Genomic DNA, 26345 nt, shown 5'->3' with positions numbered 1-26345 from the left:
GGACCTCAAGGGATCCATCTGCAAGCCAAAGGCTCCCTGGTGACCAAGTTCTGGGGCCGTTTAGTTAAAACTATAAGCGCAAAGCATGGCTTCTGGCACGGTTTCTCATTCTAATTGCACCAGTTGAAAGGGCTTGCAAGGGGGACTAGTCCCTGCCAGGATGGGATGCCGAGGATTCTGCTGGGGCTCCGACTGCTTGCTCAGCCCTGTGGGCTTGCAAAACTGTACTTCCGGACCTCGTTTCCACACAAACGTACCAAGAAGGAACAGCACTCCAGTCCAAGAGCCCTGTCCTGGCTCCCACTCCTCACCTTCCCCCAGAAAAGCCCATCTATTCCTAAACATGTCCCCCAGAACCAGAAAGCGCACCCCTGCCAACAGAGTTCGCGGTATCCACACAGCGGCACGCGCCCTGTGCACACGCGGATATATTGCGCACATGCGCACTGGCCCCCAGCCCCGCCCCCTGGCGACGCGGGGCGTCCCTAACGACCGGCGCGGCAGCCCGGGGGCCGGCAGGAAGGTGAGTGCCCAGGCACCGAGAATGGGTGAGGTGAACCCCGGAAGAGAGGACGCTCCCCCCGGGGTCTCCCTAACTCCCCCTGCCCCCCACTCCCGCCTGCCTGAGGTTGGCTTGGCTCCGGGCCTGTCTGTCCCCTCAGAAGGCCCCCCACCCCCACCCATTCGAGGCGGAACTCTTGCCTCTCCCCCTTTACGGTCACATCTGCTTACAGGCCCAGAGGTTAAGGGTCTTCGAGTAAAGGGGTGCGGGGTGGGGGCACCATGAGAAGAAGGAAGGGGAAAGGAGCATCCGGTAAGTTCGTGGAGGAAAGCAGTCCTGAGCCCTGTGCCACAGCCTTCTCAGGGCTGACTCCCACCCCCAGCTCCTTTGGGCTGCAGTCCTTCCTGCAGGTCCATTAGCTTCCGCAGCTCCCTTCCTCCCTCCCTCTCAAAGCATGACTGGTTTCCCTTGGTTACCAAGGATCAGCAAGGGCCTCTTCACCCCAGGCAGGTTGGGGGAGGGACTCGATGGCCTTTGGAGCTGAGCTTCCCTGTTGGGTGTCTGAGCACAAGGCAGGATCCAGGGGTGGGAAGCGAATACTCTGGAGTCTTTTCTAAGACAACAGACCAAGTGGTCAGGAGTTGGGAGGAGGGCCAGGCCCAGGGGTGTGATTAAGTGTGCTGTCTCACGGGGGCCAGTCACCCAGCATGCTGGGCCAGGCTCTGTCAGAAAACTTTGGTGTCCCTCTTTTGTGATTTCACAAACTGTGTGTTCCCGAATGGGAGTGATATGGCCTGCGGTAGGGTCTGATAGGGGCACGAAAGACATCAGGAGAAGTCAGACAAATGCCCAGGTCCCCGGAGGACATGCCCAGGGAGGGTTCTCCTTGGCGTCCTAAGGGAAGGGGAAGCTGAGAAAGTAGATGAAGCACAGTGGGAGAAGTGGGTGCAGAGCAGAACCCATCTAGCTGAGCCACCCCTGGGGGTGGTGCCAGGGGCACAGAGGTGCTTCAGCTCCTCAGCTAAGAGGAAGGCAGGGGAGAATGAGGGCCAGAGATGTGATGAGCAGAAAGGGGAGAGGGTGCTCCTCCAGCCTCTTCAACTTTCCCCTTTGGGAAGGGGGAGAAGCTTCTGCCCACGGTAGTTAGATTTAACTGGGGATTTAAGAAGAGTAGAGAAGTCTGAGACATCCAAGAGGAAAGAGTGCGCTAGACATTCAGGCACTGATCCCAGGTCTGTGAGGAACATCAAGCGCCCAATGTGAGCCATGGGGCAGGAGAGCACAGCTCTGCAGGGTGTTCTTGGGTCCCCAGAAGGCTGAAGGATACAGGCGATGGTGCAGTTCTGTGGAAGAGCCTGGTGCCTGGCAGTGAATTAGGGGGTTGAGGGAGCCTGAGCTATTTAGGCCAGCATCAAAAGGGTTAAACAGAGATGCCAAGAGCTCATGAGCTGGGGAAGTGGGAGGCCCACTGGAAAAGTGATGTGAACACCCGATCTCACCAATTTAGGAAGCAACCCCAACAGCTCATTATTTGTCTATGCTTTTGTACATGGAAGTAACAGATAGCTTTAGATAGGTATCAACTCAAAACTTAGCTTTCCCAAGCTATGTGCAGCTTAGCAAATTACTTATGCTTTAAGCCTGTTTCCTCATTTGTGCGATGGGGATAATAGTGTCATAATAGCAATAATAGTCCCCAATAATAGTTCTCAATAAACATATGTAGGTGAGGCCTGTAACATCTTCATCCCAATATCTATTACATATTTTGAATGCTGGCTCTGGGCCCAGCACTGCATGAAATGTCTCACTCACATCAACTCCTTTAATCTTCTGGATAATCTTAGGAAGTCAGTACTATTCATTTCCATCCCCATTTTACAGATAAAGAAATGGAGGTTTAGTGGGGTGAAATGACTTACCCAAGGTCTCACAGATGCTGGGGGCTCAAGACCGTGTGGAGATTGGCCCTAAGGCAATCCTGAGTCCTTAGCCAGCTGCCTCCTGGTGTGCAAACGCTTTGACAGCCTCGCAGTCCATAAATCACAGCTGTGTATAAGCAAGGATATGGTTCCCGGAACACTCCAGCTGATGCAAACCATCAAAAATGAGGACAAGCTAGCTGAACAGGGGCATGTTGTCCCTTTATATTACCTGTGTTTGGGCACATAGAGAGTGGACTTTAACACCTAACACTTGGGAGTTAGGGCCTGAATGTGATTTCAGGCCTCTGGACCATGGTCCTAAGGACACAGCGTGGGGACCTGGTTGGAGGGAGGACTGGCCTTTCTACATGGACTGTGGTCCTGTGTTGAGTTAGGTTGATGCAGGGAGAGGAAAGGTCACAGGTTATACCACCACTTTCCCCATCCTCGGGTATGTTGTGCCCTTAGGGACACCAGGTGGTGACACAAGAGGCAATCACTCGTCAGGGCCCCAACCTTCTCTCTGGAATGTCTGAAAAGATTGCTGCCCCAGAGAAGGATCAGAGTGTCCAACACACTTCCAGTCTTCAAACTCTGGGACTATTAGTCAAATGCACCAGCTGGTTATTCCACCAGACAGAATTCTCTATCTGCCCCACAGTTTCCCTATAGATTCGAAGCTCCAAGAAGGAAGGTGGTTGCCATTTCAGGAGCTGTCCTCCTTGAGCCCTTGGGAGCTGTCAAGGTGCCCCTGGGCCCCTGGCTAATGGGTATCTATCCATCCCTCAAGCTTCCAGGGAGGGTAGCAGCCACCTGCTGCCACCCTCAGCTGCAGACTGCTGATGCCTAGGCCAGACTGAGGCTGCCCCATGAGTAGGGGGAGTCATCACAGGCCCCCTCTGACTCATGCGCTCTCCACATTCAGTGGTGTGGTCTCCTTGCCCCCTTCCTAACTTGCCTTTTGGGATCTGAAATTCATTCACACTGAGGTGTGGATGACTGGTAAGGAAGATAGATATGTATTTTATTTATTTAGATATATGTATATAGTTAGGGGCCGGAAATTTCCATAGCGGGGTGCCAAGTTCTGGTTGTTCTCTTGGCCTGGGGAAGCCTTCCCTGACAGGTTCTCTTTGCATAAAGATAGGACCCCAGCTTCCCAGGGAGCAGGGACATGCCTTCTTTCTTGGCAGAGGGTGGAAAAGTGTGGGGAGTGACTTCACAAAGAGCAGAGTACTGTGGTGAGAAGGAGGTTACTGCCCTCAGACCCTGGGCCCAGCCCTCCTAGATGTCCGAGCACCAGTCACTTCTCCATCCCTGCAATGGGGCTGAGAAGCCCGCCCCCTGTCCACTGCAGAGTGGCTGTTAAGCCCCATATGACAGCAAAGCTCTGAAAGGAGCTTGTAACTGCTACTTGCCATGTAGCTCAGGTTGCTGATATGTCCTATGGCTGGAGAGGTGAGAGGGGAGGCTAGAGTGATCCCGAGTGATCAGGAGAGATAGAGTCCCCCGAATTAGAGTCAGGCCCTGTGTGTAATAAACCTGGGGGCCTCTGGTCTTAAGCCACTGCATTGAACCGCATCTACTGACGTAGGATTTTTTCCATAATTCCATTCACCAAACTGTGAGCCTATCCAAATGGTCAGGACCCTTTGGTCACAAAGGGGTTAGAAACCCAACTCAGCTTCAGCAAAAGGGACCTATTAGAAGGCTGCCAAGTAAGTCTCAAAACCAGAGGCATTGCTGAGGAGCCAGGCAGTTCTGGAACGCCCAGGGACGTCAAACTTGGGGACCGAAGGTACCGGGTGCTCTCTGGCCGCCCCTCTTTTCTGCTGGTCTCCCCCACACTTCATTCCTTCCTGCTGCAGAGAAGGGAAACCGCCTCCAACAGCAAGAGAAGAATACTCTTGAAGGACATCCGCCCTGGTGTCTACCTCCACCTTTTCAGCTGCTCTAACAAATCCCAAGAAGGGCCCTGATTGGCTGGCATCAGGCATCCCTGAGCCAATCACCCGGACAAATATGGGACACTCCTATTGGCCAGAGTGTGTTCTCAGAAGGGGGCGGGGCAGCTCCAACACCTTTACCAACACCAGCTCCCCGCACCCCTCGCACCCTCCACCTCCCACCCCCCCCACCCACCCCCGCCTTGCACCTCAAGGAGCTCACAGTCTAGAGTAGGTGTTGAGGGTGGTCAGTCTGATCACTGAAGGGATACAGGTACAGAGGTCTGATAAGAGCCAGGGAGGGACCATGCTTTCTACTCTCTTTAAGTTTTTCTTTAAATTCCAGTTAGTTAACAAACAATAGTTAATCTGAGCGGAGGTGGATGGGGGATGGGTTATATAGGTGATGGGGAAAGCGAAAACTGTCAATTCTGACCTTATTAGGAGGTTAGTGGTTTCGACCTTTGCCCTACAAATGACATCAGACATGGTAGTACAGAGTTTGTGTAAACGCTGCAGGACGGTGGGGGCTCTTTCTACAAGTATCATGTACCTGGAGCACATGGAGGGACACTCTGCCTCTTCCTTCTGAGGAGAGGGCTCAGGACCCTGGAGCCCACCTTGGGGTGGGTCCTGAGGTGTTAGGCCCAGAGGGGGCCACAGGCTCCAAAGAGTAGCAAAAAAGTTGAAGACCAGACCTCAGGAAGAGATGTTGGGTCCTAAGACAATGAAGCCCTAGAAAGTGCACCTACCAGGTCCAGAGGGCAGCTCACCTGACCCCAGGTGGGGTGTGTCCCAACAAGGTGGCCTCCCAGGAGGAAGGAGGGGGAAGGGCCTCCCTGGATGGATGGTGCGACTAGGTACCCTTGTGAGAAATACCTAGAGAGTGGGCTCCAGGGCAACTCCAGCCAGAGACCTGGGGCTCCCCGCGCCAGGCTGGGCTCTGGTCCCTTGGGCGTGGCCCACAGTGTGTCTTGGGATACATCCCGGTCCAGAGAGAATGCCTAAAATGTTTTCAGCCAGAACTCTGGAGGGAACTTTTGGCGGGAGCCCCAGGAGCCCTGAGGCAGAGCTGGCAGGAACAGGGCTGGCCTGTTGTCTCTTTCCTCCTAGTGTGGAGGAAAGATGGACTGCCAGGCCCATCCATCCTAATCCAGCCCAAACACCACCACGGCCCCTTTGTCCGCTGCCTTCCCTCTGGAGATAGGGAAGGGCCTCACTCAAGGATAGCACTCAGAGGTGGAGCTCCAAGGTACTCTCTCCCCAACCCAAGACCTCTGTCCCCCACCCCCAGCCTCAACGCACTTCCCCTCCCCCCACCCCGCCACCCACAGTACGGGCCTAAGACATTATCTCAGAGGAATTTCCACTCCCGCCTGCAGAAGGAAGATATTATCCTGTGGTACAGATAAGGAAACTAAAGCTCAGATATGGTAATTGGCCAAGGTCACCGGCAGAGCCAGAAATGCCAAGTCATCTGGCACCTCCAAGCAGCAGCCCCTCCCAGCCACACCCTCTGAGGGGCTATTAGTCAAATGCACCAGCTGGTTATTCCACAAATCCGGACACAATCAGTTTGTGAATTTGCATTGGATTTGCATAAGGCTATCACAAATACATAGATACCTTCCCTACACTGCCCCATACCCCTCCACCCTCTGTCTCTCTCTCTCTCTCTCTCTGTCTCCCCACCCCCACACCCCACCCCCACCCCCGCCCCGGCCCCGCACACAGCCAGGCTCTTCCTCCTTGCAATGCCTTGTGGACTGGGGAGTACCATCTGGTCCCCTCCATCTGCCAAGGACACCTTTGCTGGTTCAGAGTGTTCCTTCCCACCGGGCATTACACAGTGCACCGAGTCAGGGAGCAAATCGGAGGGGAGACTGCCGGGAGGAGGAGCTCGGTGCGGAGCGGCCCCATTTCAGCCTGCAGCCGCGGGGCAGCTCCGATGCAGCAAGGAGTCACGAATGGACAATCGCGGAGGAGGGTCCCCAGCCCCAGATACATCCTCTCTTCTGTCTTCAGCCCCAGATTTAGCTGCCTTTTCGCCTCCCACGCCTTCCCGCTGCCGTCTGGAATGTCGGGAGGCTGGGAGAACTAGGAAGACTGGATGGGGATATTGGTGGGGGCGGGGGGACAAAGCGCTCAGAGGGGAAGAGGGAAGGTGCCCTGGACGGAGCATGGGTCTGGTTCCCCACCCCACCTCCACCCCCATCTTCCTCTCTGCCTACACTATGCAAAACGGTAGCCACTAGCCACACGTGACTATCGAGCCATCTGATTGTGAAGGCATAGTATAAAAAATATATATAAAATATCTCATTAATTTTTATATTGATTACATATTCCAAGGATAATACTGTGGACATACTGGGTAAACATAAAATTAATTCCACCCATTTCCCTCTTTTTTAAATGTGGATGCTAGAAATTTTTAAATAAATAATATATGTAGCTTGCATTTTGATATGTGTTGCATTTCTATTTGGCATGCTGTCCTCAACTCCAACCTTCTGGTTAGGCAGTTGCTGTATTGTAAAATAAATACAATAATTTTTTTTTAAACTAAGTGCCTAAGAAAGCGTCCAACATGTATCAATTACTTATCATTGCTGTGTGCGTATTATTATCCAAAATGTGGGCCTGCCCCTTGCTTTAGTTGTACGGGTCACAGTATGCTATGCTTCTTTGGATGCATTATTTTACGTTGTTCACTTGTCCTGCTTCTCTTAGAGGTAACTGCCATCCTCATTTCACAGAGGAGGCACATGAAACTATAAGAGACTCAGTAACTTGCCCAGGGCCACACAGCTAGCCAGTGGGATTTGTGCCTGGATCTTGTCTACTCCAGAGATGGACCCTTGAGTACCACTCTGTGCTACTTCTCTTGCTAAACGCCCACTGAGGCCCTCCAAAGTTAAGCCCTGCACCCCTGTTCTCCCTCCAGGTTCCCAAGGGCATTAAGGACCTGCCAGTGTGAGGCACTCCTCATCACGAGGCCATTGCCAAGGGGCTACGTGTCCGGAAGCTGCCAGTCCACAATATGCAGGAAACCCTAGCAACATCGACCTTGTTGTCGGTCCCCAGCCGATCCTCAATCTCCATGCAGGACAAGTTCTCCACTGCAGGCCAGACTTCGAGTGCAGGCCCCCAGCCCTCAAGGCCCTCAATCATCCCACCCCATAACAAGTCCAAGGGCTGGAATTCTGGGACCAAAGTACATCGGATGCGCCGGATTATAGCCGAGGATCCCGAGTGGTCCCTGTCCACCGTTCCCCTCCTCACAGAGCTCTGCATTCAGCACATCGTCAAGAACTTCCACAGTGAGTTTGTCCCCACCCTGGGCAGAAGAGAAAGGCCAGGGGTAGGACAGGATGGGTGGGGACTGCCCAGAGGCACCGCTTCAGAGGCTGGGTCCTGGGGCAGCCCCAGCCTTTCTCAACATGGCTGTCCCGCTTGGGGCAGGGCGGGGCGGGAGGGTGGAGACACCTTTCCCATTCTCTCTGGCAAAACCCAGCCCAAACCATATTTACCGAACACCAACTCCAGTAAGCCCTTCCTGGTGGACCATCCTCCACTCCCTTGGCCTTCCCCAGTGTGTGTATGTTCTTGGTTTGTTCTGTACTCTGTGCTCTGCAAATGGCCATCCTTTGCAAAGAGGAGCAGCCAGCCTCTCCTAGCAGACGGGGTGCTCTGAGAACAGGATCATCATATTATCTACAGCACCTACCACCCCCTGACCTACAATATATTCGCCCGACTGACTTACTGTCTGCCTCCTCTCCCAAGAGGGAGTAGTTCCCTCTGTCTTGTTCACTCTTATATCCAGTGTCTAGTGCACAGTAGGTGCTCAAACATCTTGCTTTAAGATGAATGAATCAAATCATTTGGAAATCTCAGAACTCAGGATTATCTCCTGCATCAGACCAAGTGATCACTGAGGGCTAGACCAGAGATCCTTGCTCACATTGGGAGCTCTGGGAAACCAGATACTAAGCTGTCCACCTTCAGGCAGAGAACACCCAAAGCCTGGGGCTGCATCTCCCCTCCCCCCTTAATCTGAGCCTCCCTAGGAGTAAAGGCTGTCTCCCCTCTCTGACTGAGGCTCCCTGAGTGCCAGAGAGGGTCTTGCATTCCCTTGGTGCCCCTAGGCAGGCCCGGCTGCCGGCATCAGGTAGAAAGCTCCCCAACACTGTGACTCCTGCTTTCCTTCCTGTTCCCAAAGACAACCCTATCCTGAAGCAGCTGCTTCCAGAGCACCAGCAGAAGGTGCTGAACCACTTGTCACCCGCCCTGCCTCTGGCAGTGACCGCCAACCTGATCGACGACGAGAACTACTGGCGCCGCTGCTGCGAACAGCGATGGCCCGTGTGCCACGTGGCCAGGCACGGCGGCAGCTGGAAGCGCCTGTTCTTCGAGCGGCACCTGGAGAACCTGATCAAACAGTTCATCCCGAGCACCACGGACCCTGCCGTGATCCTCGACCTGCTGCCGCTCTGTGGGAACTACGTGCGCGGGCTGCGCGTGGACCAGTTCCTTCCGCCCGTGCGGCTCCCGCCCCAACCCCGGAGCGGGGAGCTGTCCGACTCAGGCAGCGAGGTGGAGATGGAGGAGCCCGCCACGGACCACTACCAGTTGTGTGACTTGGTGGCTGGCCTGAGCCACCTGGAGGAGCTGGACCTGGTGTACGGGGTCAAGGACTGTGGCATGAACTTTGAGTGGAACCTCTTCCTCTTCACCTACCGGGACTGCCACTCGCTGGCGGCCACCATCAAAGCATGCCACACCCTCAAGGTACCAGCCGGCCCTGCCTTCCCCCACCTCCCACTCTCAGCGCCTGTCTGATTCCCTCTCCCCTCCTCTTCCTACTCCTCCATCCCCATCTTCTTCCCCCCATTTCCTTCTTATTCACTGACCAAGTGTCTTTGAATGCACTGGGCACCAAGCTGGATTCTGGGGATGCTGAGATGAACAGGGCGCTGCCCTCCCAATTCAGGAGCCATTTATTCATCCAAGGAACACTTGCTCTCCAGGCCCTATCCTAGGTGCTGAAGATTCAACAGGGAGCAAAATTATACTATTTGTGCCCTCTGGAGCTAACAGTCTGGTGGGATAAAAGGCACTCATCAGCAATCATGTAGATGTGAAATTACAACTAGGATGGGCTTGCTAGATTTAGCAAATAAAAAATACAAGACATCCAGTTAAATCTGAAACTCAAATACACAATGGATAATTTTTTTTAGTAAAGTATGCTCCAAATATTCTGGTTGGAAGGGGGAAAGCCTGCCCAAAAATCAGAGAAAGAAGAAAAGGGGGATGTGGCCCTGAGTCACAGAGCCAAGGGAGGGGTGCGTTTCAAGAAAAGGGGAAGGCATCGAAGGGGAAGGGTGATGCTAAGGACCAAATTTAGCAAACCCGGAGGTCACAGAGATGGAACTGTCAGTGGAGTACCAGAAACAGGGACCAGATCCTAGTGGTTTATGGAAAGAGTGGGAAGTGAGGAAACAGGATGGCTGTGATCAGCTTTTTCAAGAACTTGGCTGTGAAGGGAGCGAAGGGGAAATCAGTAACACATGAAGGGTTGGGGTTTTCTTTAAAAGATATTGGCATGTGTTTAAAACCAGTGTAAAGCTCCTTCCAATAGCAAGAACGCAGCTGAGTCCAGGAGAAAGGCACAGGTTCGCTGAACAAGGAAATTTCCTGAGATTGCAGGAGGGGTGGGGTTGAGGATGGTGGTGGGACAGTTGGTTCTGGGCAGAGGAGAGAGTGGATGTGGTTGGTAGCAGTGGGCTACTGTTTGGTATTAGGAAAATGAGGGGTTCTCATTGAATGGCCAGGGTGGTCGGAGGAGACTTGATTGCTGAAAGGAGGCTGTAGGGTTTTGAATCACTATCCCCTGAAGTTTGAGGAAGCTGGAGAAGGTTGAAATTATTGTTTCAGGGTGCCTGGGTGGCTCAGTGGGTTAAGCCGCTGCCTTCGGCTCAGGTCGTGATCTCGGGGTCTTGGGATCGAGTCCCGCATCGGGCTCTCTGCTCGGCAGAGGGCCTGCTTCCCTCTCTCTCTCTCTCTCTGCCTGCCTCTCTGTCTACTTGTGATCTCCCTCTGTCAAATAAATAAATAAAATCTTAAAAAAAAAAAAAAAAAGAAATTATTGTTTCAGAGGAGTAGAGAGTACGTTGTCCAGAGAAAGAGGGCTGAGTTGGAACACAGCATTGCGGGTTTCTTGGTGGTTCTGGCAATAACAACCAGTCCTGTCATGTGACATTTTTCGTCATGTCGGTTGCTTGGGCACAGATATGCAGCAAACAGAGAGTGGGGTTGATCCAGAGTTGGAGCTCGGCCAGATAGGTGCAATGAAATGACAAGAGGGACAAGAGGCTCTAAGTTGGCCGAAAGGGACAAAAGGGACGTAAAGAAAGGGGACTGAAGGACAGGAAGAGGGTGGAGAGGCCTCAAGGAAGAGGGCAGGTCTGCACTGAATCTGCCATGTGGGGGATTTCTGCTGTGCCCAAAGGCCACTCAGGGGGCCAACAGCAGGTGAGCAGGACCTCAGGCCTCCCTGGGGCCCCCCTCCTCTACCTGCAGAAGGCAGGCAGGCAGGCAGGCAGATTCTCCCTGGCTGCCAGCTGCCACATACCCTCTACCTGCCCACAGATCTTCAGGCTGACCCGAAGCAAGGTGGATGATGACAAGGCCCGCATCCTAATTCGTAGCCTACTGGATCACCCTGCCCTTGAGGAGCTGGACCTGTCGCACAACCTCATTGGGGACCGGGGCGCACGTGCTGCAGCCAAGCTGCTGAGCCACAGCCACTTACGCGTGCTCAACCTGGCCAACAACCAGGTGCGGGCACCTGGTGCACAGTCTCTGGCTCATGCCCTAGCACACAACACCAGCCTCATTTCCCTCAACCTGCGCCTCAACTGCATCGAGGATGAGGGCGGCCAGGCACTTGCCCACGCCTTGCAGACCAACAGGTGCCTCACCACCCTGCACCTTGGGGGCAATGAACTGTCTGAGCCCACTGCCACGCTGCTGTCCCAGGTGCTTGCCGTCAACACCACGCTCACCAGCATCAACCTCTCCTGCAACCACATCGGGCTGGTAAGCCGTACCCTTCTAAGGCCTTTGGGAGGTGGGTGTGGGACCCAACTGCCTTGGGGTGCTTCCAGGGTAATTCTTAACAACACAAACTTCACCTGGTTCTAATCCCATTTTGCACTTGGTGAAATTACTTACCCTTTTTGGGCCTCCATGTCCTTATCTATAAAATGGGGATAATAATAGTATCTATTTCTAAGTGGGATACTAGTTGTTTCTTGGAGGATGAGTTGTACTTGTAAAGCAGTTAACATTGCAGGTGCTGGCTAGGATATCAATCGTGCTAGCTGTTACTGTTATTCAGGGTTATAGCCTATGCTAGGCACTGATATCCCTCAGTGTTCCTTTATTCCTCCTGGTTATCTAGTAGAATGTGTATTCCTTCCCCCCTCCTTTTTTTTTGAAGGTTTTGTTTTTAAGTAATCTCTACATACAACATGGGGCTCGAACTCACAACCCTAAGAGAAAATGTTGCATGCTCTACCAACTGAGCCAGCCAGGCGCCCCAAATAGAATATGAATTAATTCTTTCTTTCTTTCCTGTAAGATTTTTTTATTTACTTGCGAGACAGAGAGAGAGAGAGAAAGAAAGAGAGATGGGGCAGGGGCAGAAGGAGAGGGAGAGGGAGAGAATCTTTAGCAGACTCCTGGCTGAGCCAGGAGCCTGACACAGGGCTTGATCTCATGACTCTGAGATCACAACCTGAGCTGAAATCAAGAGTTGGACACAACTGACTAAATCACCCAGGCACCCCTAGAATGTGTACTCTTTTTTTTTTTAAGATTTATTTGTTTATTTATTTGACAGACAGAGATCGCAAGTAGGCAGAGAGGCAGGCAGAGAGGGGGAAGCAGGCTCCCTGCTGAGGAGAGAGCCAATGTGGGGCTTGATCCTAGGACCCTGGGATCATGACCTGAGGTGAAGGCAGAGGCTTTAACCCACTGAGCCATGCAGGTGCCCCAGAATGTGTATTCTTAACCCCACTTTACAGATGGAAAATTGAGTCTCAGAGAGGCTAGTGAATTGCCCAAGAGCACCCAGTCAGTAGAGAGTGGCAGGGCTGTGATTAAAACTCAGGACTGGCTGAATACCAGATTTATTTATTTGGGGCACCTGGGTGTCTCAGTCACTTAAATGTCTGCCTTCAGCTCAGAGGCAGAGGAAGATGGAGAATCTCAAGCAGACTCCCAGCTGAGCACAGAGCTTGATGTTGGGCTGGATCTCTGGACCCTGAGATCATGACCTGAGCAGAAAGCAGCAGTCAGACACTTAACCCACTGAGCCACCCATGCGCCCCACCTGGGTCCTTTCTGATAGATGATGTCTCTCATTTTCTTGACCAAGTCTCAGAATAAGAAATGCAATTTATCGAACACCTAGTGAACATATACATCAATATGGTATCATTGAAATGTACTTTTAGTGCTTGTGATAGATGCTGATATTTTCCTTTATTTTCTATTCTACTTCATTTTTAAAAAAATGCATCTGCAACCCATTAAACTGGCTTTGCTCTTGGGTCACAACCATGGAACACAACCATTCTGCCTCTCACATAAGTCTTACATAGAGCATGGCCCACCCAGCCCAAAAGCGGCTGGAGCTGTGAGGACTAGTGAGGAAGACCCTCCATCAAGAGAACAGTCTTGCGCGCGCGCTCTCTCTCTTTCTCTCTCTCTCTCTCTCACACACACACACACACACACACACACACACACACATCTCCACTAGGGGTGCTTTTGGCTACAAGTTAACAGAAACCTGAACCAGGAAATGGCTTAAACAATATTCATTATGTTCCATAATCAGAAGCCCCAGGGTAGGGGGCGTCTGGAGTTGATAAATTCGCTGGCTCACTGCCACCATCTGCTCTGCCCACCCAGCCACATGGCCACATCCTCTTGGGTGCTTCTCTCATGGTCCCAAGATGGCTGCTGCTCCTCACATTGGGCCATGCACCCCTCTCTCTTGTTCTCTTTTCAGAGGGAGAAGAGCCTTCCCAGAAGCCACTCCCTCTATAGGTCCTCCTCAAATGTCATTAGCCAGATTTGTCTCACACACCCATGGCTGAATCGGAGGAGGGCCATTACCATCATTGTCACAGAGCCATGTTTTTCAATCCATGAGGGTTGAAAAATCAATTTAGTAAGCCTTGATTACCGTTTTTCTTATAGAATAGAACGGGATGGGATAGGATAGCATAGAACACATTAGTGTGCTGCACAAAAGGTTAACCATTGTTTTGTGAAACTCATTCTAGTCACATCCTTGTATAAAGGTATGTATGTGTGTGTACACACATGTGCGAGGGTGATCCTGGGTAATGATATGAAATGGCCCTCTCCCTTGTACTCCTCTCCCAGGATGGCGGGAAGCAGCTCCTGGAAGGCATGTTAGAAAACAAGACCCTCCTGGAATTTGACCTACGCCTGTCAGATGTAGCCCAGGAGAGCGAGTACCTCATTGGCCAGGCTCTCTGTGCCAACCGGGAAGCTGCCCGCCAGCGAACCTTGAATCCTGGCCACTTCATGTCCCCAATCATTGCCAAGGGCCCTGAGAACCTTGCGGGATAAGGTGGGGGCAGGGCTGGGGCAGTGATGGGACCTGGACCACTGCCCTAGCCCCCTCCTCATTTCATGCTCCGTCATGCCTGCTGTAGAGTGACATATTAGAAGGGAGAGACCACGGATATCCTTGGGAAGAGTGATCAAGGGTGATGTGGGAAAAGTCCTGAAGTGGGGAGGGGACTGGGATAGAGGGAGAGAGGGGTATGAAGTGGGACCCATCCTCTGTACCCTGGAAGAGGATATTACCAGAACCCCTGAAATGACTGACTTCTTCCAGGGTTAGGGGAGGCAGAGAAGATTCTGAAAGCCTGTGCCAGCCCAGACTCTCCCATGGAAATTGTCCGTCTCCCTTACCTACTCTACCCCCTTTCCCCTGACCATTTTCCTCTCTGCTAAATAGGTGCTGGACTTCTTTATCTTTAAACATGTGCGTGCCTGCACACGTGGGCACACGCACAGCTTCAGTCTCTCTCTCTCCCTGGGCTACTGCAGGGCTTTGCCTGGCTCTTCTACCCTCACCCCTGTCAATGCTACCTTGCTGTTCCTTGACTCACTGACTCTGCTAAAGTGATGCGTTCTACAAGCCACTCCATCCCCTAATTCTCACCCCACCCCACCCCCCACAACCCAGCAAGGGGGAAACAGAGGTGACAGGAGGGACTCAGACCACTGCCCCCACCAGGGAGCTTCTGCTGGGAGTAGAGCGTGGGGGAGGTGCCACACTGGGGAGGAAAGTCAGTGAGTCATCTGCAACTTTATTATCCACCAGTTTGATTTGTACAATCTTTGCGCTTGGAAATCCACGACAGAAAGGCCACAGTGTGATGCACCCAAATGACAGAGACCTGTCTTCTCCCCAGCCAGGCCCAGCCCACCCCACAAGCCCTTGTCCTCAGCACATAAGGAGCCTTCTAGTGGCCCTCCAAGAGTCCCCATGGTTCTGTGGCTGCCACAGAAGTCACATCAGCCCCCAGGGCCACAGGAGGACCTGACAGATTCAGGCTGAGCCCCGTCTCCCCTCCTCCTCCTGCTGAGAGGTCCAGAGCCTCCAGACCTGTGGTTTTTCCACAGGATGGGTCACGGGCTGCAGCCACAGCCCAGGGGTGCCTGCTCCCCAGGACTCCTTCCAACAAGCAGGCGCTATGCAGAGCACCAAAGGGGGCTTGGGAGCGACTGCACTTGTGTGCCTGTCTGGGCAACCTAGAGTCTGTCTGTGCCTGACACCCTCCGACAGTTCTGGAGTGCAAACGTGTAGATGTGAGGGTGTGTGTCAGCGACTGTGTGTGTGTGTGTACATAGCCACAGCTGCTAGCAGAAGTTCTAATTAGAGAAACAAGAACATTCAGTGTAAAGTTTAATTTTAGAGATTAATTAATTTTCTGGTTTTCGTTTTCCCTGGCAATCAATAAAGCTACCAAGAAAATAGACCAAAGAATCCGTTTCTCTCTAAGTCTGTGCGTGTGTGGAAGGTGAGGCTGTCTGTGTAAGAAGACCTAGGCAGAAATGGTCAATACAGGCAAAAATAATAACAGGGTTCCCCACATCCCCTCCTCCTAGCTCAGGCTCCATCTCAGCAATGGGCCTGAGGGAGAAGGAGCTGAGTCCCTCCCTCTTTGGAGCCGGGAAGTGGCCAGGCTGCCTCCACAAAAGGGCATGACATCCGGGGCCAGCTGGCCAAGAACTGGGACCTGCGGCCACAGCTCACCACCTGGACCTCACAGATGTCCCTTCAGAGGAAAGAGGGGTGCTCCAACCGCCAGGGCTCCAAGGACCACAGACTCAGGGTTCAGGCAGGTTCAGTGACGGCACTCAGGTGGCCATGGGTGCCCAGACCCAGGGAAACTCAGTGGGCAGCTGTTCCCTCCTGCCCAAGCCTCCTGTTCTCCGGCCACCTCTGCCTTCCCACTTAGCCATCTCCACAGGAAAGTAAAGCTCAATCCCGATGGGCCATGGGCCATGGTGTCCCTACAATCCAAACCTCCCAAATCCCCTGGGGAAAAGGGGACAGAGAGCCAGAGATGTTGCATAGGTGGCAGTCATGCCCTTGGCAGGTGTAGTCCTGGCGAGGCTGGAGGAAGATGGGAGAGGAGGCTCAAGAAGGGGAAGAAGGAGCTCTGGCGGCTCCGGTGAAGTGAGGAGCATCAGGCGTGAGCGATGCTGGCGGGCCCCAGGGTTATTCTCTCCAGCTTGAAATGTGAGCTCAGTCCCTGGGCACTGAGTCCACTGGGAATGCATTAGGCAGGGGGGTTGGGAGGGCAGGGGGCACATAGACATGCACACTGAAGCACATCAGGGTGGGAGTGCTGGGGGAGAAAAGGCTGCCTCAGAGCTTTAGGAGAACAGCAGGTGGGACCCGCGATCTTCGGTGGTAGCAGGGTGTCCTTTGGAAGACCCTGGGACACGCTGCAGGGCTTCAGCACATGGGATAGATGACAGAGGGGTTGGGCAAGATTTAGAGAATTTCTGCCTCTGACCCTGCCCCTAGAATTGAGTATTTCTCCAGCCAGGACTCCTGAAGACAACCTCAGCCCTGCAGAGGTAATGTGTGGGGGCACAAACCGCTCTTCACACCACCATCCCCCACAAGTCTGGGGAAGGCAAGGAAAGGTTTCACCCCAGAAACCCCTACCGTTGGCGGTCCTTTCCATCTCCCTCCACTGCCCACTCCCACCTGCTGCGAGAGTTCCCCCTTTGCCACCGGGGTCTGTCTCCCACTCTTCCCACCCAGGCATTCATCTTGACCAGCTTTAATGATGGTGTGTGGCAGTATCCCACCCCTCTGAAGGGAGAGTCCTCCCAGACCCCAGGTCAGGAGGCTGCTGCCAGGACGCTGCAGAATTTAGAGACAGGACTGAGGTGCATACTGTCCACATTTTGCCTCCCTCCTCCCTGGGCAACTGTTCTTCAGGGCCAGAGAGCAAGAGGCAAGGGAGGAGGGTGACGCAAGCAGTGTGAGCGCAGTCCCTCCAGGACCCACACTCCAGGGACCCAGCTAAATAAACAGCAGTGGAGGGAGTGGCAGAAAGGAAACCCCGATGTTTGGGGCCAGCGCCAAGAAGAGGATAGCAACATTTGCACGGTTTTGAGATGGAGCACCGGGGCTGACATCTGGCCCCGGTCTCAGACCCGCTGAATTCATTAGCTGGTTGGAAGCTAGCCCTGCTGTTCACCACCGCTCCCTCCGCAGGGAAAGGCCCTGGTGGGGCTAGGCTGCGAAGGAAGGAAAGCCCCAGTTTCCCTTCCCCATGCCTCTAAACCTCCCCAGCTGCACAGCCAAAGCCTCGCCCTTGAGGCGGGCCCCAGGCGGTGCCACACAGCACAGTCGCCACTAACAGTCAGAAGATCCATTGAAAGGCTGGACGGGAAATCGCAAGTGTGCGAGTGTGCGTGGGAAAAGGGGAGGTGTCCCCCTAAGAACCGAGCGGCAGGCTGGAAGGAGCCGACCGTGCCCGGGCTGGGGGTTCTCCAGAGCCGCCGATCCCCTCCCACCATCGGTCTCTTTATGTACAGGAAAGGCGGAAGGTCCGGACCCCATCGGGGTCCGTCCCGCGCACCCTCGCCTCCTGGCTCCCCGCGCCGCGCCCAGCACAGCTTCAGTCACCATCACGACTCCCCCTGCTACCAGCCAGGGACACAGTCCGACGGGGGACAGGAGGGAGGACCGAGGGCCTGGCGGGGGAGGAGGGGCGGAGGTCACAGTGAGGTCTCTACGCAGGAGCCGTGGCGGTGCAGCGGCCGGTGGCTGTGGCCCAGACATCCCTCCTGCCGGTGCACGATGAGGACCGGGAAGTAGAGGGCGTCGTGGTAGGGTGGCGGCGGCCCGGCCTCCTCCTCGTCGTCGTCCTCGTCGTCCCCCATGCTGGCCTGGCTCGACAGGCGCGTCTGCTCGGTGGGACAGCTGGCCTCGTTGACACTGCCGCTCCGGCTGCGCCATAGGCAGCTGCGTCGGGAGCCGTAGAGGCGGCCGAGCGAGAAGCGGCTGCCCCCGCAGCCCGGGCCGCCACCGGGCCCGGGGCCGGCCCGCGGGCTGGCGCAGATGCTGAGCGCGCTGCGCGAGAAGATGGACGAGCTGCTGACGGCGCGCTGGCAGTGCTCGCAGCTGCGCCGGTACGGGGCCACGCCCGCCGCGCCCGGGCCGCCCACCCCTCCATAGCGGCACGCCGGCGCGTACCCGCCGCCCGCCGCCCCCGCGCAGCGCGCCCCCAGCCCCGCCAGGTCCATGAGCACCGCCTCCGAGTAGCTGGGCACCAGCTGCTGGTTGGAGCGGATGTGCCACTCGAGCTCCGTGCTGTCCACCGTGTTGACCCGCGGCAGGCGGTGCGTCAGCGGGGGCAGCAGCTCGTCGCTGGGGCTCAGGCCGCCGCCCGCGCTGCTCGCCGAGCCCGGCCCCTCCAGGCCGAAGAGCTTCTCCACGTGGTAGTGCGCGTAGGCCGTGCGGTACTCGGCCAGCACGCGCAGCGGCCACGACAGCGTCAGCAGCGCCGCGGCCCAGAAGGCCGAGGAGCAGGCGTACCACGGCGGCCGGGCCGGGTCCGGGAAGGCCACCATGAACTCGCGGAAGTCCACGTTCTTGAGGTGCATGCCCTCGCGCGCCTCCATGTAGTCGTCCAGGCCCTCGTTCTCGGCGAAGAAGCGCGCGCGCTGGCACAGGTAGGCGTTCTCGGCCTCCACGCTGGCGAAGCTGAAGCACTTGGTGAAACGCAGGCGCGTGGCCGGCGCGCCCTCCAGCCCCACCAGCGCCTTGGACACGTCGCGGACGCCGCAGCGCGCGTAGTCGAACTCGGCCTCCGCCACGTGCGTGTTGACGCGCTCATGGTAGACCTACGGCGCCGGGGAGGGCGGCGGGAGTCGCTTCTGTCGGCTCACCCTCGTCCGCCCCATCGCGCCGCTCTTGCTGCCCGCTCAAACCCCGGAGCCCGCCCCACTTTCGAGCCCGCTTGGAGCCGGGTGGGATCTTATCATCTGCTTTGCAAAGCCACGCGGGTCCTCAGCGTCTTCGGTTAGAGAGGAGGACGGGCGGGAACTCACACCTCCCGGTGTGCATGCTAATTTGAATTAAGCGCTGCTTCTTCAGGGTGTCAGGCGCTGGCCTTGAACTGCCCGTCGGGTTTGCCCAACCTTTTTGCCTCGTCTCCCAAGACTCACGCTGCCCCTTCTTTCCTTTTACAAGTGTGTTCCCCAGTGGCCCGAGGAGCGCTCTGTTGACCGGTCTACCTGTTCCCACCTTAGCTCTCAACCATTCCTGATTCTCACAGGCCCCAGGCTTCTGTTTACCCATTCCAATACTGAGACGGAAGTCACTCTTCCCTGAGAAAAATCTCTTCCCGCAGGGTTCTAATAATGCCTAATCCTGGCGGGTCCAGGCTGTGCTAATTAGCCCCCATCCCCACCTTTCCATGGGGCCTCCATTGCCTACCTCCGCCTCTTTGCCAGCAGACTCCCACCTCTGGGAGCCTCAGACTTGGGATCCAGGGCCCTGTGTTTGAGTCTAGCACTACCTCTTAGAAGCTGCAGACCTTGGGCAAGTCATTGAGCTTAGGATTCCTTACCTGTGGAAGAGGACCTGGTAGCAGCCACCTCACTGAACGGGTGAGAGCATGCTGTGAGGTAGTGCATGGGAAGCCATCTCCAGCCATTAAGCACTAAGCATTACAGACCCTGGAACCAGACTACTTGGGTTCAAATCCCAGCTCCACCACATACTAGCTGGTATGACTCTGAGCAGGGTACTTAACCTCTGCGGGCCTCAGTTTCCTCATCTGTAAAATGTGGGTAGTAGTTACCTACCTCATAGGGTTGTAATGAGGATTAAAGAAATGATGCAGTATTATCATGTACATCGGGCAGAGCGTGGTTGCTGGTGTTTACCATTATTATTATTATTACTGTTGTTACTGCCCTCCTGTTTCAGTGTCCACAAGAGCTCACTGCTACCTGTGCTCCTCCCCCTGGGGGGTAGTCCATCAGGTCCCAGCACCCCCCTCCCATTTGGACTGGCCTGTGCTCCCCTCCAACCCCTCACCTGGGTGGTGGTGTAGGCGTCTCCATTGCGGTATCGCGTGACCTGGCGGGTGCGGCGGACATAGTGGTAGCTGATGGCCTTCCACCAGATACAGGGCGTGGCCTGCTGCATGCGGCCCACACGCTCCCGCACGCTGCTCACATCAACACGGTGCTGCAGCTCATGGCGGGCTTGGCAATGCCAACACTCCACCAGGTAGACGGCGTACAGCATGAGCAGGAAGGCCAGGGGGATGTAGACATAGCCGTTGGAGCAGGGGCTGTCGTGGTACATGAGGCTGTTGCCCTGGTAGGTGCTGCTGAAGGTGAGGCGGGTCACCGTGGTCACGTGGCACCAGGCCACGGCCCCCAGACAGCCGTACATGAGCAGCGAGAGCAGCAGGCACTTCCAGTGGGACTCACGGCAGAGGGACTTGGTGAAAGAGGGCTGGATGGGACGCTGCTGCTCAGATGGGCAGGGGAAGGTCCAAGATGAATGGGAAGTGAGACAGAGTGGCAGGACCCGGCATAGAGATGGTGGAGGTGTAGAAGCCAGCATCAGAGATGACAGGCAGACAGGGATGTGGGGAGGAAAGGTAAGACCAAGAGGGGAGCCAAGGACCAAAGATAAATGAGGAAATGAACCGAGTGAGACACGGGGGCAGGGAAAGAGAACAGAATGCCAATACAGGGACGTGCAGAGAGAGACAGACACCCCAAAAGGCAGAGAGGGATCGGAGCCAGAGGTGGAGGGAGGAGGCCCGGTGGCAGAGAAGACACAGATGGATAGGATGGCACCCGGAGAAACAGAGTCCAAAGACAGATGTAAGATGGCCGTGAAACAGGAGGTGTGGATGGGGAAGACAAGGGAGGACAGACAGGCGTCAGTGAAGGCAGGTCCCCAGCCAGGACTCCTTCCAGGTGTTCCAGGAAAGCAGGGAGGGACCCATTTGACAACACCTTCCCACTTAACAGGTGGGGCCCTCACATCTTCCTGATTCTTTGAGTCCTGGGTTCTGGAGTAGCCAGTCCTCTTTGACCCATCCGTCTCCCCATCCCTCACAGACAATTAGTCTCATACCTCCTTTGGAGGGGTGGGAGGGGGTGCCCAGGAGACATCAAGCTCTGACTCTCCCCACATTCTGAACTGGAGGCCCTCTCTGTAAGTCTCCTTCCTGGACCCTAACATCCTTCCCTGTTCTAAGATGAGAGGCATCTCTGAGTAGAAGGCAGTCCAGAAGGAGATATTCAGAAGGGCAGAGGCAAGTGGCTGGGGAACAGGGATGTGGCACTGGGTCACAGGGGTAGGGAGGGAGACATCTGCAGTCCAGTCATTTGTCAAAATGATTCCTGGAGCTCTCTGGGGGCCTATTAAAACACTTGGCCCATTCTGTTCTACGGTCACCCCAGTGAGTTGTTTACACATCTAGACTGGGTGCTCCTGAGGTCAGGGTCTCAGTTCTCCTGGGTGCCCACCATGGAGCTGGCACCCAGCAGCCACTTAGTAGATGAGAACTGAGTTGGATTTCTGGTGGTGGGCTGTGCTTTCCCACTCCTCCTCCCTGCTGTCTAGCTTTAAGGAGCCCCCCCACCCCTCAACACAGACACCCCCCTGCTGAGATCCTGATTTCCTCCAGTTCCCCAGGCCTGACCTGGAGGCTAGCCACAGGAAGGGAGAAAAGGGTGGAAAGGAAGGGCACAGTCACAGGCAGTGGGCCCTGGGCCTGTGAAATGAGAGGAAAGATCTGGAAGTGCAGATAGATAGGTGGGCTAGGCAGTAGTACACAGCATATACAAACAAGATTAGGGTAGATGGACCTTTTTGGGAGCCTTGTCCTTGGGGAGTGTGCAGATGTGCACCTTTGTGTGCCCGCCTGAGTATGCACGTGTCCCATGGAGAACACATCTGAAAGGGTCTCTACCTGCAGGTCTGTCCCTGCCCACGTGCTTCTGCCCTAGTGCAGTGTGTATGTGTGTGCAAGAGTGTGCACGGGGGGGGGGGGGGGGGCGAGCAGTGCTACTGACACCTTCCTCAGTCTCTTTAAAGGTTTCCAGGTTCAGAGGACTGAAGAGTGGGGCCCCGGACTAGGGAAATGCTTATTTCCAACACTCTGAAGGATTGCTGGGCTCAGGGACCCCCTGGGAGTGGGGGAACTGCATGGATATTGGGAGGGAGAGGTGCACACATTCCCAGTGACCCCAGGGGGAATCGCCTCTCTACACACTTGACTTTCTCAGGACCACAGCTCAGGTATCACCACCATTTCCCCATGGTACTCTCCTGCCTCTGTAGCCCCTACAAGTCGCCCTTCCTGGCCTTCAAGATCGCATCCCCTCGGCGAAACAGGATTCCTGCCACGGTCCCCACCCCATCAGCCCGGGGTCCGCGAGGCTCCGCCCCTAGGCCCCTCCCCCTGCCCAGGACCCCCCGAGCCCCGCCCCCGGCGCAGCCCCTTCCCCGCTACCGCGGACAGCTCCGGCCGCGGGTGGGGGCATCCGCGCGGGACTGCGGCTGCGGCGGCCGACTCGGGGTGCGGGGCGCCGGCCGCGCTGCGGCGGAACCCGCGGGGGCCGCGCGGGGCGGGGGATGGGGGGCCAAGCTGCGGCCGCGCCTGGGGAAGGGGCGCTGACTGTGCTCACCTCCTCTCGGGCGGGGCCCTCGTCCGCCGCCGCCGCCGCCGCCGCCGCCGCCGTGGGCTCCTCCGGGACCCCGGGGCCGCCACCTCCGCCGCCGCCGCCGGCGCTCTCTCCCGCGGCCGAGCCAGGGGGGGACATGGCGTAGAGGGGGTGCGTCGAGCTCAGGGCTTCCCGGGGGGCTGCCGGGGGCCGAGGGCATCCTGCGCGGGCCCTGGGGAGGGGGCGGGAGGGGGCGGGGCCCTCGCTGCTCCCCACCCCCCGCCAGGGGGGAGGGGGCCTGGAAAGGGCACCGGGGGTAGGGGGCTAGGGGCTGGGGGTGGGGAGGCGGGCTGGGGGGCCGGGCCGGGGGGGCCGGGGCCGGGGGCGGGTGTCACCTTGAGGCCCTCGCGGCGCCGCTCCGCCTCCCGCCCGCTCCCGCCGCCGCCTTTTGTCTGAGCCGAGCTGGAGCCAGCGCGCCCCCCCTCTTCCTCCCAGCTCAAAAGCCCCGCCCCCAGCCCCCCAAACTCCGCCTTCCCCAAGCCTACCTAATAGCCACCCCCCAAGGAGAAGAAGCAACAGGGGCTCCCCGCACCCCTTCCCCACTCCCAGCCTTGCTCACCGCACCACCACCACCCCCCATCCTGGCAAGATCTGTGCAGCAACTCCTTCCGTCCCTTCTCCGTGGAGGGGGCACCAGTGGTTCAGCCAACATCCCTCCCCATCGTTGGTTCCCGCAAGTTCCTGGGGCCAAGGGTGGGGGAAAGGAGATTGAGCCATGGAACCCTAGGGAAGATCCTTATTTCCAGTTGGGTGGTAACGGGTTAAGACGGGAGCCAACCTTCCGAGGCCAGATCCAAGTGCGCAGAGATGGAATCGCGTGAAAGAGAAAGGACTGGAGCTAGATGTGAGAAAGGACTAACAGAGGGCAGAGGGGAGGACATGGGAACCAGCCTTCACAGAGCCATTTTCCTTCCCTAGAGGAACAGCCCCAAAGAAGCAATGAAGTGTGTGCGTCGCCCTAGGCTGGAGAACAGGAAACCTAAATTCCAGTTCTTAATCCTGGCTCTGCCATTAAGTGGTTGTGTGACCTTGGGCAAGTGCCTTCCCCTCTAAGCCTTAGTTTCCTCATCTGTGCACTGAAGAATTTGCCTGGACTCTCTCTAAGGCTCTGCCCTTCTTCTGTGAGTGTAGGAGGCAAAATCACAGACCGCAGGCCAGGCTGAGTGACTACAAGTAGCCTACCCCTTCCTGCCATCCATCCACACTGCTTTTCCCTTGTACTGTCTGGGTCAGGCAGGAAAAAAACTGACATGCATTCATTAATTCCTGGGTGGATCCATTCAATAAACAGGCATTAGGTACCTACTGTGTACTCTGTTCAGAAATGAAACATATGATATCCTACCTTCAAAGAGCACAAAGTCTAATAGGGAGGGGGACCAATCATTGTGATAAAATAGTATAAAGGGTATGCATATTCTTTTTTTTTTTTAAGATTTTATTTATTTATTTGACAGAGAGAAATTACTGAGAGGCAGGCAGAGAGAGAGAGAGAAGGAAGCAGGCTCCCTGCTGAGCAGAGAGCCAGATGCGGGACTCGATCCCAGGACCCTAAGATCATGACCTGAGCGGAAGGCAGTGGCTTAACCCACTGAGCCACCCAGGCGCCCCAAGGGTATGCATATTCAATCCATGTGTGCACCCTGTGGAATCCTGCTGTGTGCCCCGTGCTACATTAGAGTCTTTGACGTATAGTAATTGGTCCCCTATTTGCCCACAAGGACCAAAGTATAAGGAGTGTGAGTGATTTATTCAAGGTCACAAGCTACTACTCACAGAGCTAGTCCTAGAATCCAGACCTTTCCCATTCCAAAGGCCGTGGGGATATCTGTGGGTAGGAAGTTAGCTTAAGGCAAAGTTTTGGATAATCCAGTCTTTGGGACAGGGGGTGAGCACACTGATCTGCTGGGATGGCTACCTGAGGCAGAAGAGCCACTACCTCTCTCCCACCCGCCCCCAACACACCCAATCCTGGTCCAGCTCCATTTGCCTATTCTCCTCTTTCCAGGCAAAGTGAAGGTCACTGGCTGACTGCCTACTGCTTCCAAACTATCCAGTCTGAGGTTCCTCCACTCCATGGGTGGGTCATTCCATCCTCCAGACCCAAACAGAGGAAGGGTGGGGTCCTGAAGAGGCTGGCTTCTCCCTCATTCTCATGGCAGAGGAAGACTCTGACTTGGGGGCTCACTCCAGTGCCTCCCACCCATATTTTGTGGGAAACCCTACCTCACATCTAACTCCAACCCCTCTTCTGGTCTCAGCCTGTTCCACCTAGTTCAGTCCTCACTGCAGACAAAGTGCAGAGTCCCCAGCCTGACCCTTGCCTAACTCGGATAGGAGGCTCCCACTCCCCATTTAGTTGTTGAAATCTTGCTCCTGTTTCCCACTCCTTTTGGCCAACCCCAGAGCTCCCAAGAGATAAAGGACCCCTGACAACTGACCCCTGCTTCTCCATTCACACATATTACTCTTCCTTGTAGCTCAGGGGAAAGAGGGGTGAAGGGAGGGGGCAAGGAAGGAGCCAGCTGACCTGCTGGTCACCATGGCAACGGGGCCTGCTTCTAGAAGAAGGAGCCTGGCTGGGGTGGATGGAAGCTGGGAGTGGGGGCACTACAAAGGGAACCAGAAAAAAACAGCAGAGAGAGAAGAGGACTGGTGGGCCAGAGGAAGCGAAGTCAGGGCCCTGACCATGCTGAGGCCCGAGTCAGAGTCCCCAAGTCATCTTTCAGAATGGCACTGCATGATCCCTCTCCCCATTCTGAAGTGTCCCCTGAAGGGCTTCCTGTCAGAGTACTGGCAAGGTGCTGGAAGCCGTCAGTGACTCAATGCTGACCTCATGTGGCCAGAAAAGGGGCTGGTACACACCTGTTAAGGTTCCAAGAGACTCCAGACTGAATTGGGATAGGTTTTTCCTTATATTCAGCCTCTATCTGAAGGCAAGTGGGGTTCACTGCATACTCCTGCATTCTTGTGTCCTTGCGGTGGGTTCAGATGCCCCAACTCCTTAGACCTTTATAAAGGAAACAAAGTTTCAGTGAAAATGTTTTTCAAAGTTTTGGATTTGAAGACAGACAGGACAGGAGAACCTGGCCCCCGTCCTTCCTAACTGTTGTATCTTGGGCAGTTCAGTTCTCCCCTCTGGGTTTCAGCTTCCCAACTTTAAGATGGGGATGTGATAATGCCTGATCTGAGCCCAAGTAGTCTGGGTCTAGAGTTCCTGGCTGTATTTTTGCTCTAGGCTTTGAGGATGAGAGAGGAACATGCCAGGGGAGGAAGTTGAAAACCTCTGAAGTCACACTGACCTCAAGGGAAGGAGATTCTTCAGTTTCCTTGGGCTTTCCCCTCATGGCTTCTCACTGCCTCATGCTCAACCATCTTCTCCAGTCTGGTTCTCCACAGGGATGAAGAGCAGTGGGGCATCTCCTCCTGGCTGCCCACCATGCTTCTCTCTTGATTCACCCCTCCAAGCACACACACACAGGGTACCTCTCTTCTCCCCAGTCCCCTTCCTTCCCTGCACTCTACTGGGCAGTTGACCCCACTGTGTGCCCCCAGGGCACCCTCTTCTCACTCCTGTCTTTGTGTAAGCACTCTGTATTATAATTGCTGGGAGATTTTTGAAGG

At 55.5% G+C, this 26345-nt stretch overlaps 2 protein-coding genes across 3 annotated transcripts; one reads left to right on the top strand and one right to left on the bottom strand.

Moving 5' to 3' along the window:
* Window positions 1-271: 271 nt before the first annotated feature.
* On the top strand, window positions 272-15477 carry DRC5 (dynein regulatory complex subunit 5). 2 transcript variants are annotated; one of them, XM_082733193.1, is made up of 5 exons: window positions 272-523; window positions 7321-7696; window positions 8599-9167; window positions 11031-11480; window positions 13842-15477. In XM_082733193.1, the coding sequence occupies exons 2-5, from the start codon at window positions 7417-7419 to the stop codon at window positions 14049-14051; spliced, it is 1509 nt and encodes a 502-aa protein (XP_082589319.1). In that variant the 5' UTR covers window positions 272-523; window positions 7321-7416; the 3' UTR covers window positions 14052-15477. The 2 variants fall into 2 exon arrangements, with proteins under 2 accessions (XP_082589319.1, XP_082589320.1); XM_082733194.1 differs by lacking the exon at window positions 13842-15477 and adding an exon at window positions 13462-13823 and having other exon boundaries at window positions 423-523.
* On the bottom strand, window positions 14781-23218 carry TMEM151B (transmembrane protein 151B). Its single transcript, XM_082733192.1, has 3 exons — window positions 22686-23218; window positions 20068-20508; window positions 14781-18866 (listed from the first exon to the last, which is right to left on the bottom strand). Exons 1-3 carry the CDS (start codon window positions 22818-22820, stop codon window positions 17739-17741), a joined length of 1704 nt encoding a protein of 567 aa, XP_082589318.1. The 5' UTR covers window positions 22821-23218; the 3' UTR covers window positions 14781-17738.
* Window positions 23219-26345: the final 3127 nt, after the last annotated feature.

The sequence above is a fragment of the Mustela nivalis genome (assembly GCF_964662115.1).
Source record: "Mustela nivalis genome assembly, chromosome: 5".
Taxonomy (NCBI): domain Eukaryota; kingdom Metazoa; phylum Chordata; class Mammalia; order Carnivora; family Mustelidae; genus Mustela; species Mustela nivalis.
This window is presented reverse-complemented; position numbering and strand designations above follow the sequence as displayed.

What these genes read in the sequence shown, in the direction of transcription:
- DRC5 (XM_082733193.1), top strand. Translation starts at nt 7,417, where the DNA reads ATGCAGGAAACCCTAGCAACATCGACCTTGTTGTCGGTCCCCAGCCGA. An exon ending in CATCGTCAAGAACTTCCACA is followed by an intron (nt 7,697 to 8,598) that starts GTGAGTTTGTCC and finishes CTGTTCCCAAAG; the next exon opens with ACAACCCTATCCTGAAGCAG. An exon ending in CCTGCAACCACATCGGGCTG is followed by an intron (nt 11,481 to 13,841) that starts GTAAGCCGTACC and finishes CTCCTCTCCCAG; the next exon opens with GATGGCGGGAAGCAGCTCCT.
- TMEM151B (XM_082733192.1), bottom strand. Translation starts at nt 22,820, where the DNA reads ATGTCCCCCCCTGGCTCGGCCGCGGGAGAGAGCGCCGGCGGCGGCGGC. An exon ending in AGGGCCCCGCCCGAGAGGAG is followed by an intron (nt 20,509 to 22,685) that starts GTGAGCACAGTC and finishes CCATCTGAGCAG; the next exon opens with CAGCGTCCCATCCAGCCCTC. An exon ending in ACGCCTACACCACCACCCAG is followed by an intron (nt 18,867 to 20,067) that starts GTGAGGGGTTGG and finishes CCGGCGCCGTAG; the next exon opens with GTCTACCATGAGCGCGTCAA.